Source organism: Anarrhichthys ocellatus, unplaced genomic scaffold, assembly GCF_004355925.1.
Source record: "Anarrhichthys ocellatus isolate YVR2014 unplaced genomic scaffold, GSC_Weel_1.0 scaffold3, whole genome shotgun sequence".
In the NCBI taxonomy this organism is placed as follows: domain Eukaryota; kingdom Metazoa; phylum Chordata; class Actinopteri; order Perciformes; family Anarhichadidae; genus Anarrhichthys; species Anarrhichthys ocellatus.
The window spans coordinates 7,876,914-7,892,047 of record NW_022280033.1 but is presented as its reverse complement, the minus strand read 5'-3'; the positions used below and the strand labels follow the sequence as shown (position 1 = coordinate 7,892,047).

Below are 15,134 nucleotides of genomic sequence, written 5' to 3'. Positions count from 1 at the left end.
TCTTTCCTGTTTGATCATAAGCAGACTCCGCACTCCAGTTGACATTTGCCAGGTTTCTATTCTCACACTATTTCACCTACGGTACCTCACATCTTACTTCACACAAAGCAGTGAGTGTAGGATTCATTTCCGCTGTGCGTCACTCAAAAGCAGAGCTTCTTGTTGATAGTAGGTTGCAGTTATGATGTTTAGTTCAGGTTTATCTATTTATATCATGTGGCCCCTTTTCTCAAGCATGTCCTCAAGGAGAAGAAAGCTGGAGGAAAGAAAAGAACTGCTCTATCTATTCAAAAATCAATCACAGACAAAAATGATTTATTATAGTAGAGGACAAGACATAGGACAGCATGATGCAGTTAGCCATATGTGCACACCCAACCTATATGACCTCTGCTTGTAGAGGGAAAAACGCAGACTCTTACTTAAAAATAGAAGAAACATTGGACGTGCATAGGCCAAGTCAAATGCATGCACCCCTGCTTGATTGAATACAAATTCAATCAACTACCCAACACTAATACAGTATCTCCCCCTCAGTCAACAGTGCAAACATATTAATCAGTGTACATTTAATAGGCAGTTCTAGAATGCCATGCAAAACGTCTCATTTTCACTGGGTTAACATGGTGTGTCATCCCTGTACCAAGCCAAAAATGATAATCTCATTAATTTTATTTGCCGGCAAAGTAGTTGCACTCTGGCTGTGGAGGATTTGATTACGGAAATGTGAAGGTTGTCAGACAAGACTGTGGGTCACTGGCCATATATCGCCACACAGGCTTGTTTTAGGTAGACAGAGATCTTGAAAATCCCAAAATCTGTGAAACCGCTTTATGTTTGCTTGCATAACCCAAACTTCCTTATAGCTGCATTTCTCCCATTTTACACTTTAAAATTCAGCCGTTGTTGTGTGGGTGGCATAGCTTGCAGCCTCCCCCGCAACGATGTACTTTCCTACAACCTCTTTCTTTTCCTTCATGGAGTTGTCCTTCGCTATAGAGGTTGTTGTGTGAAAGCTCATAGATTTCCTTTTCTTGCTTCTCCTGGCCATCTACATCCCTGCTGCTTCATCCTGCTGAACTGAACTGATTCTCTCGAGTCTCTTGCTCTGCTGACCCTTTTAACCGATTGAATTATCGTCAATTTTACCTTTAACCACCTTTAACAAAGTTCTATACTGTGGCTGTCTTTGTTGTTGTACATCGTACATTCAATGATAAGAATAAGGGACTTATTATTCACCATGGCATAAATAACACATAATGGTATTGGCCAAGGTCCAAGTCACAACACTGTGCTATGACACTGACAATTACAGCAGTGTAAGTCAAACCATAGCAGTATGTTCATATGCAGTAGATTTTGCAGTGGTGCATTATTGATTAGTATACAATTGACACAGTGGTTACATGACTTTATGTATGTTTATCAAGTTGCTGTAAACAGGTAAACTATTTACACTATTACCTAGTTTCATTATTTGTATATAAACCCACCTGATGGCAGCAAAAAAATAGTAGTTCCAGTGATACTGAGTCATTTAGTAATTCTGTATCAATGCATGACATAGCTAATACATCCTCAGATCCTGCTTTTTATTTATCATTTTTCTACAATCTAATAAATTGTGTTTTAATTGCACTTGACTCAAGAGACCGATGTGAGTGGATAGTCTCCCACGCAATGTCAAGTGCCCCCGAGTGTGTGAAAACAACAACATTTCCAAAGCCGTTGACAATGAAAGCTCTTGCCACACATTTGAAGCTATTGGGCTGATTACCTGTTGCCTCCTTGGAATTTGATTATTGTTATAAACCAAACGTCTGGTAAAAAGAATCAGATTTAACGTGGAGTGGTCCTCCAATGGCTAACTGCTAGCCTGTCAGAGAGGACGTTTCCCGTGTGTTATTCGGAGGGGATGGTACCTGGTCCAACAACAGACTTTCAGGATCTCAAGCATTTGTTTGAGAGGATTATCAAACTTGAAAGCAGCGGGACAACGTAGTGAAACTTGGCTTGCTCGGCAGAGCAAACATAGCTAACAGCTACACAAACTGACAGCACATACAAACGGGTGACTGAGCAGCATAACAGCCCAGTAAGACTCTCACCTTTGTTAAACTTTGTGGGAAATGTGAAATAGCACATTATGTGAAATTGTTCCACTATGATGATTTGATACAAAGATGATATGATGACATGATGAATTGAATGTGATGCTATCTTTTTTATAGTTTAAGTGTTTGGGAACTAATTGCAGGTTCAAAATGTGTCTGAGTAACAGTAGCCACCATTTTGCAGGGATGTTTGCGATTTTTCATGTTCATATCGAAGAACTAAATTATATCTCAAATTTTTAGACTACACAACTAGAAACTCCTAAAAACCAGCGTTAACATTACATAATCAGGTATCCTCTGGATGAGTCTATAGTTAAAAAACTCTGCAACAGATTGAATAATCAATGTCCTTTATCTTTTCTTAAAAGCAAAAGGATCTGGAACAGACTCCTCTTACATAATTGACTGCACATACACAGACATCAACATTGAACAACATAAAAAAGTAGGCAAAGGCCATATTTTAATGCAATTCAACATATTGAAAGCCTCAATGTTAGCAGCACAAATCAAAAGTGTAAATGAGAATGTGTTTGCATAACTAAATTATGCTGGCAAAAACATCAAACGAACATGCACATGGGTGGAAAATGTGATATTGAGAAACATCTCAAAACACACATTGAAATCAGCATGAAAAAACCGAGGACATACTAATTATTTGGCATATTTTAGACATATTTCAACTGCTGTCCATTTGCAAAATATGCTGAAGTGTTTCAGGTTTTTGAATGTGTTTTTCTGAAGTCTTTCTTTGAGAATTGGTTTACATTACATTATAAAATACATTGTTCACTTTGTGATTACGATGTGCCTCAGCTTGCTTAGATTGTTTGCCCCCCATCGAAACCTGAAATAGCTTCTGGCAGCAGTATACTGACTTCTTGTACAGGTTCATGAAATTAACTGTCATTTAGTAGGTGGACTATTTCGTTTAACATCAGCACACTGAGCACATACTGAAAGAGCAACAATTACTCTGAAATCCCCACTATGCACACTTTCTTTCTTTAATTCCCCTCCAAAATCTGCACCTGCCTTCACCCAGAGCTCACTATCTGGATTATGTCCTCATTCCCCTTCTGGTTCACCGCTGTCTCTGCAATAAAGGAAAGGGCATGTATGGAAATCTATTAAGATGTGTGGAGTACGCTTGTGACATCTGCTTTGTGCTGCAGGTGTCACAGGCTTTGGAACAAGGCACTTACCTCCTCAAGGACATCGGCAAGCTTGCTCAGAATATCTTCCTGCAGGTCGTGGAATGTGGGAACGCTGCAGGAGAAAGAAAATAAAGTGCTTTTAGATCGAAGAGGTTCCTACACATTACATATATTATTGATTCAGACTTTTGTTGTTCTTGTCGGAAAAAAAAAAGATGTAGAAAGCAGCGTGGATGGCAGCTAAGTATAGGTATTGGCTTTGAAAGTGTTGACGAGAATCAAAGCAGACCCTTGATCTGTAGAGAATAACATAAAAACTAGCAACAGGAACACATCTAAATCAATATTATGCTATGGCAGTTGGCCTGTATATTGTATTACAGATGGTGCATATAAATATTTCAGCATAACCTCGGCAACGTGTCTAGTTACTCAGCAGGGAATCAGATCCTAGGTTGAATACACCAGTATGAGGCCCTAATGTTTGTTCTGTTGGCTTCCCGGCAGCGTAAATGAACCCTATCTGCCTGTTATCAGGCCTACTAAATAAAACTGGCCCAATGTTTATCAAGGAGGAAAATAACCCCTGTTGGTGAACAAAGGGCATACAGTATCTCCCTATATCATCTATCACTCTGTGTGTTCCTCCATCTCCCTCTTCCCCCTCATTTTCCATGCTTTATTACAGTAATCTGAACCATCTCGCCTTGGCCCCCAACCCAGGGCCCAAGCCGCTGTGTTCATCCTCGGGTTGTTGCTTCCTCCACAGAGGCTCTAGTTAATCAGCTGACCCTACTTCACATGAAACATATGGAGTTTCAAACCCTTGAGCTGCGAAGCTGTTGACACAAACAAAAAGCCTCTGTTGTAGTCAAATTCCAATCCAACAACTTAATTGTGTTGCAGGAAATTAATTATGTTGAAGAGGCAAGTGCCGTTTCGCTAATGTGGTGTTTTTGATCATTTGAAACATTCTAACATCACTACACTCATGGCACTGTGCCACTGTGAGTAAAGCATAGGACAACTTTAAATAATTTCTCTGGCAATCCTGTAAACGCAGAGAGAAACCAGCACTTCTTTGGGGTCTGATTAACGCTCATTTCCTGCCCCTTTTCATATATTGTTTAGCGGATTGCCGTCTGCTTTTATTCCATGCCTTATAGCTAGACTTTTACCTAAAGTGGAAGGGGGCCGAGGGTAGATTATTAGCCCACCGACCTTTTAAAAAATATCAATTCACAGCAATATGCAATTTTGTGATGTTTGTCTGTTCATCACACACTACCCCCGCAGTTGCTCTTCTTGGAGCAATGTGCTGGAGTGATTTTCTAATACATGCTAGAAAGAGGTAATGAAAAAGGTCTTCACAAGCACCCGTATGTAATATCATGTGGGATTTCCCTGTCAGTTTTTCATCTGTGTTCCTCCTCCACAACTTGTGAGAGCAAATATATAGTTGGACAATTTACCAGTGGGTAGAAGACTTAGGGACCAGCGTGTTTGTTCTTACTCATGAATTAACGACAGCTCTTTTATTAGATTTGCTTCTCGGAAGCAGCACATATAATTATTTACATTACAATAACAAATGATGCGATAAATATCTGATTGCCCGCCCCAGCTACCCCTTTATAAAGCAAACGCACATAGAGTGAGCCCAAACCAAGTGATATCTATTAAATATTTACTCATCTGTTGGCCTGTTATATAAGAGCTGCTGAGAGGCCATAGCTGCCACAAAGTACATGCTCTCAGTGAAGAGATAGCAAGTGTCTTTCTTTAGTCAAAGCCATCACGAAAATTGCTTCAGTCTTAGGACATGAAAGTAAGATTCGTAGATTTGTTTTGGAAAATATATTTTTGGTATTAAATGTCTTCCTTTGTGGTGAAAGGGTACTGAGGATACAGCAAAGTGGCTTTATTGTGACTGACCTGCAAATATCACAGACTGTTACACTATCCAGGGAGACTGTTCTCGCCAGAAACAAACACTTGAAGCAACTTGTGTTTATGTTTCCCAAACCGGCAATATCTAACATTACTGTGAATAATACAGTCCACTCTCAGAAGCAAAGGCAGAATTAGTGTGACATTTTTATACTGCTGCAAAGGCAAATGAGTTAAAATTGGGTTTACCCTTGCCCTTACATCTAAGGGAAGAGGTGAAAGAGAATGGCTGGGTGTACAAAGGGTTTGACTTTACATCAGTCTACTATGAACAGTAAACAATGGTATCTTTTAACCATGTCTGTGATCTTTCCCTATCATTAATTAGGTAGTTTCATTTCCAAAACATAACAATACCTTGACCTTAAAGGCTACACATCAAAAAACCAGCATAGGAGTCATTTCTGGAACAGTCAAACGAGTTGAAAGGTACTGACGTACGACCGATTTTGTAGTTTAGGTATGAGGATGTGTTGGAAATATCTAGTGAAAAGTTGGTTTCCTGCCTGCCTTGAAACATCTCTGTAGTGTCAGAGTCTGATCATTATCACAGTTATTCACGAGGCCTCGCTCAGTAGAAATGATCTATCACCGGCAACTTTAAACAAAAACAGAAACATACGAGAGGAAGAGAGAAAGACAATAGAGCAGCTTCTAATATCGTCCCTGAAAACAAAGTCATGGGAAAATGGTGTGGCATTTGAAATATAGGGAAGATGTGGTATAATATTCATAATTGGCTTGATGAAGACCAAAGTGGATGAAAGAAAAACAGGGAAGTTGAACAGAGACAGGGGGACAAGAGAGATTTATACTAGAATTGAATCTCTCATGCATCCGGATAACTGCTCTCCCGTTGTCTTTTGATGAGTCTTTCCTTTTAACCTATACTCAATGCAGGCCTTTTAAGTGATAATGGGCTTCTGGTGGTTAGGCTGCAAAGCTCTCCGATTGAGATCGGGATATTAAAGAAAGATGATACAGTTACTTGGTATTTTTTCAGTTGGATGACTGACACCTTCAGTGAGACACCAGCAATTCATTTAGAGTTAGATAATTTGTTAGTACAAATGAATAAGGAATCCTCAGGGAAACTGCTCACACATATTCTCCTTCATCCATTTAGTTAATTCATTCATTGCATTTCAAATCAAAGTCCTATTCAGGGCCATTTGTCTGTGGGACAATTGGGGTTTCTCACCTTTTCAGAAACTCCATATACTCTTGGTGCTTGATGAGACCCGTCCTCATCATGATCGTCTGAAAACATTGTCGGTCGATGGCCCACAGCTTCACATTTGTTAGAGCTGGAAAGAGGAATACACGAGATAAGCAATGTCGAGAAAGACAGTTTTTACCCTCAGGCATTCAGATTAATTAAACAGCACATTTTACGCATTATGGATATTGTGAATATCCAATGCACTTTAAAGCATTTGATATTGAACTTGAGATGTGAGAATAATCATAGTTGTGTCATTGCATGTAGCATGAGAGAGTTCGAACTAAAACCCTACACTGAAATCACTGCTCAGAGAGAAGGTGGGGGAATCTGTGGACCTTTACGTTTGGGTACATTTTTTGTCTGCAATAAGTTGTATCCAAATATTTTCTTTAGCTGCTGATCAGGCCTGCAAAGCAAACAGGAGGACTTCTGGATACTCAGTCTGATTCAGCAGCTGGAGTTAATTGGTATTGTTGAAATACTTTGCATGGGTGGCTTGCTCCAAGTCACACTGCATCATTGTAATTGGTGTAAGGTCAGGTGTCTGACTTGATTATGCTCAAGTTTCTTTTATTAGTTCAACCCCTTGAGTTACTGATTGCTCTTTGTATTAATGACAATTGTAAAACTGTGAAAGTTGTGTTAAGTTTCAAATGACAAACAGCCACCCCTGGTATTTGTCTGTAAAATTTCTTGAAAAAAATTTGGAATTAAATGTTCCACTAATGATTGCAATCTGCGTTGGCCCTGAGGCGCCAACCCCATAACCATAATACTCGCTGTACATTCAGTAGATGGAGGTTAAAGAGTGTTTTTCTTTGTTTCAATATCGCACTGTGTCTCGTTTGTCCACAGAGCATTGTTCCATGAAGCAACCAGGTAATGTGAGACAAACATTACACGTGCAGCAATACTTTGTCTTTTGAGAGTAATAGTTTTCTCTGCATGGCAAAACTCATGTTTTGGCGATTTTCTTATTGTGGGATTTAGTCGGTGCAAGAGATACCCAGAAAGCATCACTGTTACGCTACATTTTTTTGACACCCCTTTGAATAATAAAGTTCTCTTGCAGCAATCCTTAGAGAATGCCCAGTCCCTGATCAGAAATGGTGCTGAATCTCTTGCATTTTATTCCATTCCTCTGCCGAGCTGGTGATTGATGGAGGCGTGGGTCTTTCAGAATTCCCTTTCTTTTCATTTTCAGTGTTTTTTGAGCCTCAGCAGCTTTGAGGTCCTCCGTAGTCACTTTTAATCAGAATAAGTTTCACCTCGACAGATCTCTGTTGTGAAGAGCCGGCCCTGTTGGAACCAGGCCATGCAGGTTTTCATCAGAGCAGTGGACCTCTAACCCACACCTGCATGTCATTATATTTCCACATTCAGCTCCATTTCCCAGAATAAATTGGCTTGTTGGGGCAGAAACTTTATAACAAAACATGTCAAAACCCCATATTTCAACTGTGAAGTAACTTCCAGAATTCAGTGCTTCACTTTGTTAATAGCATTTCATGGTAATTATTTCAAAATTACTTTGGAGTATCTCCCCCGATCATTATCTTTTGCAAGAAATGCTCTCATTTCGACTTCATGGCTTCAATTGTGCAGTTATACAGTAGACTGTTAGAGATAATGAAAAGAGAGAGAAAATCTCCAGTCTGACCCCAAAAACTGGAGATCCCCAAGGAGCCTTGTGGCCACAGGGACGTGTAGTAATATTAGAAGAGAATTCATCAGATAAGAGTCAGACTGCTTGGTATTTTGTTTTGAGTGTCTGTTGCAGAAGCTGATCGTTGTATCTCATCCTCCCAGTCCGACACGTATTTAACATTAGTTTTTAAGATAAAATCCAGTTTTGTCAATATCAATGTGGTATGTATTGATCATAGGAGAATCATTTAACCTTCACTTTGCTGTGTGCTGTCTTTTTGTCTTATCTGTGTGTTTGGTATCTTGTGCAAAAAGGACCAAGCCAGGCTGCAATGACAAATCAGGAAAGCGGGAAAAATCAATGGCATTGACCAAGAAACAGCCACTAGCCTGTAAACCAAACTTATCCTACAAAAATCTTTTTTTTACAGGATAGTATCCAACCCCATTCATTTCGATTTTCAACCTGACGCAGGGAAAGACTTCGTCACAAAATCAAAATAGGTGGATACAGGAACTCTTTTCCCTCAAGTCATCAGCCAGAATAACATACTGTATAGCTTAATAATCAACAGGTCTCTTGTTAAGTCACGTTTGATTTTAAAGTGAATTGACTGTTTTTTTCAATTTAATTTCACCTTATTGTTTATTTTGTCTCAGTCTCAGCATTATCAAATGTGTTTTATTCTGAGTATATTGTGGTCTTGTTGTTTTTACTGTGGACTTTATGGTATCCTCGTGTCTGAAGCACTGGACCAAACAAATTTCCCGGTGTTGGACGATAAAGCTGATCTGGATCTGTCAAGGCACAGTGCAGGCCTGGGGCTGCAGTTTAATGGGCATTCCATAATCGTGGATATTTGATACTGCTACACTTAATAAATGTGATGCCCACTCGCTCTCGCTCTCACACACACACACACACACACACACACACACACACACACACAGCAAACCAGCATATGTTTCTATTCTTGTGAGTATAGAGGTCTACCTTCAGAGAGTGAGGATATTTTGGGATTCTTACCAGTTGTCACGTCTTCATGGGAATATTGTTTTTTTAGGTAAGAATAATAGCTAATGTAACTGACCAGTTTAGGATTAATGCTCAAGTTAAAATTGTCTGTGACAACCTGGAAAATACTAGTAATTTAAATATAGCTGCATGAACACACATACAAAAATACACACGCGTGCTAACCCACAAACTCTTATACTCCAGGTATTTATGTACAAATACACACACAAACACACACACAGTGAGTGAACACGCTCTCACAGACACCACAATTTTTCCTCTGCTGACCAAGAGTTTGGCTGCAGTTTAAAATAGGGCCAAACCACAGGAGAAATGCCCTCATTAAACAGCCTGACACGGTTTTTGGTGAAAGACACTTTCTCGGAGTGGGAAACCCAAAACACACAGCATGACATATAAATGTATTCAGACACAGATGTGTGTAGACACAGACATGCAGACATCCTTTACGAGCGCACACATACATCAGATACATAGAGCTGTGCAATATATTGATATTATATCACTATCGTGATAAGAGAGGTATCTTCTTCAATTTCGGATATCATAATATGGCAGTGTTGTCTTTTCCTGGTTTTAAAGGCTGCATTACAGTAAAGTAAAATATCAGACTGTTCTAGTTGTTATATTATTTGCCTTAAGTAATAACGTAAAACTATACATCGTGAAATACGGTCAGCACAGTGGATAGGAACACTGATATCAGAGTCCAAACACACATGTTCCACAATGATTTCCCCTCCTTCTTGCAAGCTTTCCAAAGGCATTGTTGTAAAAAACAAAAGATACTCCCTATCTGGATATCATTATGTCTTTTTTAATCAAAAAGGTTATTTCTGCAGGGGTGATGTGGACAAATGATTCCAAGGTAGACTGAGGGCCCAGCCAACCTGGTATATGGAGATCGGTCTTGGGTGAAATTATGAAGAGTAGTCGTCTAATTTGACCCCGAAGCAACAAGAGTGGGAGGTTAGACATGACTATGCAGTGTGCAAATAAGTGTTTTGGCGTGTGGGAGTGTTGGGCACTGGGAAATAAGATATGTAGGGAGCCTGCAGCGCACCACAGTAGGTAAACGTATTATTCGGAGACTTGAATAAATTGCGGTGAGACTCGGGGAGCTAGTTTTCCCGTAGTGAGGGCGCAGATGAATGTCATAATGCTCATGGGTTGCCGACCATTAGCTTCACAGCCTTCTGGATGCTCATATCACCCCAGGCAGTGCTGGAAAGATAAGGGGTGTTGTCTGTGAAAGCTTTTGAGGAATTTGGCAGTGTGTTGTTCCAGTTGGATGGGGCTTCAACAATCATGCGATGGTGGGCTGTAAATGCATGCGATATGAAACTAAAATGTGTACAGGGGTAGACAAAAAAACAAGACTACCTGTGCAATTTAATGCAATACAACTGAGGCTTGACATGTACTTTTTTAAAGAAAATTGGTGGTGAGCATGTTGCTCTTGATTGCATTGTATTGTTGTTGCATCATATTGTAACTCATCTGCGGTTGTCATGCCCACTTCATGTAATGCACATCATATATACCCTGAGAACATGATCATTAGCATTTGTCAAATTTCAGTCGTTTCTGTTTTGCAGTAGATATGGTGGTGAAAAGTTTAACATGTGCACATTCGTTCTCTTTCCAAAAAAAACTGTTTTCATGCAACACACATTGGCAGCGTTGAGGAGTGTTGATGCACGTCGACTAGGTAGTTTGAATAGTGTAGCAAGGATGAGCCGATTCCAGGTGCCCAAAGGGATCAAATTGCTGCTATTGTGAAAAGATGTACCGCCATTGAAAGTGGCCTCTTGATGTGCATCCATCCAGCGGTGTGTGGGTGTACATAGACAATAATGGGTGCATGTGCAACAGGTGGGTGTCTGTTGCACTTTATTGCTTATTACTCATCAAATATCACATCATTCTAACAACGGCTGGTTTTCCTAAGTACATGTAAAGTGTGTAATTGACAAATTTGAATAAAAAATGCTGCTCCCTAAATTGAAAATCACTATAACCCTGCGGATTACTGTTTAACACCTATTTTCTCATTGCCCCTTGAAAGCTCCTCCAAACTGAATGTAATCCCACCTCGGAGTAAGAGATGGCTATTCATAGCCATGCTGCCAACAGCCGAGCACGTTATCATTGTCATTTGTTCGTGCTCTTCCTTTACTTCCCTCTCCTTGATGAAGGGATTGTTATTCCTGAGCCTTCAATTCATCCCAATTATTTGCAACAATAGATTGTTGATTGTGAATACTGGCAAACCTGGACAACTAGCTCCTTTGACACGCCAGAGGGCCCAAAAGAGAGGATCTGTGTTTTAACCTGAGGAAAACAGTGAGAGGTAATATACATATGGATTTTGCCACATGATAGAGCGCCGGACAAGGCCTTCCCCATTCATTTGGCACAGTCATAATTCATTGTTACTGAATTTAAGCCTAGGGGATTATGCAAATGCTCCATGTGTGTTTGTTCTTGTAATCTAATTTTGGCTCATTAAATGACATAAATATAGGATGAGCTCAACAATGTTTCTTCTCTGTATTCGGGTCATGACAGTTTACATCCACAGAGAGTGTGGGGGGGTTGGACACATCAGAACTGGCATATGTTTGTTACTGTGACTGTAATCTTGATTTTGGTAGTGTGCTGTAAATTCTAATGGTGTTTAAAAATGACTCAAAACTGTCTACGTCTGGCCCCACGATGGTTATTAATCTGAAGTATCCACAGTCCTTTCCAAAAGCACCACAGGGCTACATGAAAGTGGTACTTAAATAAAGATTAGACCAGAGTCGCAAGCAGTGAAGTGTGTGCAGAAGCGTGCACACTCTGTTGGCAAGAAAAATATTTGTTAGTAACACAGTATAAACACCAGTGTAATGCACTGCTCAATGTACGTCACTGTGTTTACACTAAAGTAGAAGACAGATAATGACACGTATCTTGACACAATACTGTATGTTATTAACAGCAATGTTTTAAGTTGTGATTTCTGTTCATTGTGTTCTCACACTTTTACAGCATCATTGTAAAAGAACATTTATTAGAAAACCATGGAAAAGTTAAGCAACATGTGTCTTTGGTGCCATGTTGGTTATTGGGATGTACTCGGCTGTGAAATATCCTTTTAGCACTTGTAGATTTTTAAATTGGGGTTACACACAGCTCTGAGACACGTGGAGAGTTGGCGTCTCCAAACTAATTAGTGGAAGCAACCACCATAAGAATTTTCACCCTGGAATATTGTTTTAATGTTTGGGTTTGTGGGCATTTGAATTGGTTTTCACCGTCACTCTAAAAACCTTTCTGTCGAATCTGTGACTTGCCTCCTCCTGCAACTTTATTTCCTAAACTTTCTCCCTCTTTACTTCCTAGTAATGTCTAAGAAAATGAGAAAATCAACCGTCTTCCTCTCACTGACTCAGAGACACACACACACACACTTAAAATCACAGTCACGTGAACTCTACTCCTTCGAGGCCTCCCACATGTCTTGTTTTGGAAAGGGTTAAGAGAGAACGATGCTGTCAGGGCGGCAGGTTGGAAGAGTCTAATCTCTTTCCCCCCTAAGTCATTAATAATATCAGCCAAGTCTGATTACATCTGGATGAGCTCTTTAGAGCGTGAGAAAGCAGGACAGGTCATTTACGCCAGCGTCACACAGCCTAACGAAAAAGAAAAACATTTGAGGAATTCTCCTCATAATTACGGATCTAATTATTATGAATATTGAGGCTTAAAGAAACACAAGACCGTGTAGGAAATACAGATTCCTCCTTGTTATCTGGAGCATTGCAAGTCTGTAGGTAGGGTGGTATTGTGTGCTCTTCTGACAGCATTTACATCTCAGTGGATCCCGACATGGAAAACTAGCCGGCTTAATCAGATGCCGTCTCCAGCTGCCAGTTCTACCAATGCTCCCATGTGGGAGACAGGAGTCCATGGACTTGGAGCAGCAGCTGCTTGAGAAATATTGTGCTGAACGACATGCCACCCACGCTATGTTGTATAGAGGAAAACCCATCTTTTGTTTTAGAGAATAACAGATTTCATTGCTGTTACATTCGGGGTTTCTATTTCAGCTGCAGTGACATAAAAATGTGTTTAATTTCAAAACTAAAATTAATTTCTAAATGCATTTTAAATGCATAAATCTAACAGTGAGCACAGACGGTATACATTTCGGTTGGAAACTTTGTGTCAAAAAGGCTGATTGAATAGGAGTATATCTAAAATGCTTTTGGCTCGTCTCTATAACATTAACAAACCTCACTCTCAACCTTTATTCATCAATTACGGCCTATCTTGTTTGGAAGTTCGTCATAAACATGCACGCATTTAGAAGACTGGAGTTTTGGTGTCGGCACTGAATACGAATCCCGTTCATCCGTCTAAAGTTAGCTCTGTGATTTCACTCACATCTGAAGCAAAGCAGTAAATATTTCTTCTTGCCAGCTTGTAATCTTATGCATAAAAAAAGCATTATTGTTGAAAAGTTGAATTGAGTTGACCTCATCATATTGTCTAATAGCATCTACTAGAGTCACTCAAGGAGAAGCGTCTCGAGAAGGGATCTGCAGTCTTTGTAGACAATCATTCATGATGGGTGACATTTTCATTACCTTATGCTATTTTGAAAACAGTCTTGTTGCTCACTTCTTCACTGCTAACAATTCAAATAAGCAGAAGGAAAGAAATGTGCAAACTGTCACCAATGTAAGGGAAACATGAAAACAGGAAGGCTTTGCTCAATACCACAGCAAAAACACATTTTATAAGGAATGTAAAAAGGAAATAGGTTGAATTGTAAAGTACTGTAGAGCAGTGATTATATATTTTATAGTACAATGAGATGAGTGCAATCCAACCTTTTGAGTCATAGTTAATGGACTTGAGTAGTATTGACATTCATAACTGGCGGGGAGAATGTTATGTGTGGTGCAGAGTGAACGGATTATAAACCTCTAAAGGATGGGAAAAACAGGCTATAGGGAATAAAATAAAAAAATGTTGTGTAATGTAATATATTTTAATATAATATGTAAACATATAATGTTGGTAGTATTGTAATTATAGGGATAAATTAGTGAAATGGCAAAACAATGCAATGCCAAAACCGTGACAGTGAAATGCCATGTATTTTAATTTTTTTCATTTGAAGTATCTGAAGTCTAGAAATAGAGACGGGGAAAGGAGGAGGTGGGCCAAGAAGGAAAGTGGAATTTCTCTTTGAGGAGTAATTCATGAACGGTAGAAAAGAAAAGACCAAAGTGAATTTGAACAAAAGACCAGTGCATTATATTAAAGAAAAATGAAGCAAACTGTTAACATGTTGTTCGTTCTAAAAGCCTTTAATTATCCCAATCAATTTTCAACAGGCTTCTGTCTTTTGTTAAAAACATTTTCCATTAACAGGAATTCATCTTTTGTTCTTCCTACTTAGATTTAATTTCATGCTGTCAGATTGAAGTACTGCTAACTGAGTTCAAAAGGAGGAGGAACTCTGAACTCCAATAAAACATTACCTTTCAGCATAAGTTGCTTCGTCGTCGGTTTGTAAGATCAATTTTAATTGTTTGTTGTCGTCATCGTCATATACAAGCTACCAGAAACTATTTGCCACAGAGGAAATCAGTTGGAATAACCTGATAAGTTTCAGTCTGCCCGGCTGTAGAAAATCAAACGGAGGAAATGAAGTGTGTTTGCTATTCATCAGCATGTAGGCTATTTTTAGGCCTGGTGCAGGTTGTATCAGGTTACAGCAGATGATATATTTCTCTATATATCTGGTTCTGTGGACTACTCAAACTCCACACTGAAATTTGTCAAATTATTGATTTTTCAGGCAGTCAAATGTGTATTTCCTTGTGGGCGTGGCAGTATGCTGATTGAAAATAGCGAACATGTGCCTGTCATTTTAGAATGATTCTGATTCACTAACATGCGCACGGCGGTAAGAATTACTTTGGACAGTGCAC

The 15,134-nt window shown here is 39.4% G+C and overlaps 1 protein-coding gene across 2 annotated transcripts in view; it reads right to left on the bottom strand.

Moving 5' to 3' along the window:
- LOC116397220 (cGMP-dependent protein kinase 1) overlaps positions 1-15,134 on the bottom strand; it is an 80,953-nt gene that overhangs the window by 23,672 nt on the left and 42,147 nt on the right. For both annotated transcript variants that reach the window (XM_031872479.1, XM_031872471.1), the window contains exons 4-5: positions 6,432-6,537; positions 3,329-3,392 (exon numbers count right to left, since the gene is read on the bottom strand). In XM_031872479.1, coding sequence (XP_031728339.1) covers positions 3,329-3,392; positions 6,432-6,537 — 170 coding nt within the window. The remainder of the gene's footprint in view (positions 1-3,328; positions 3,393-6,431; positions 6,538-15,134) is intronic.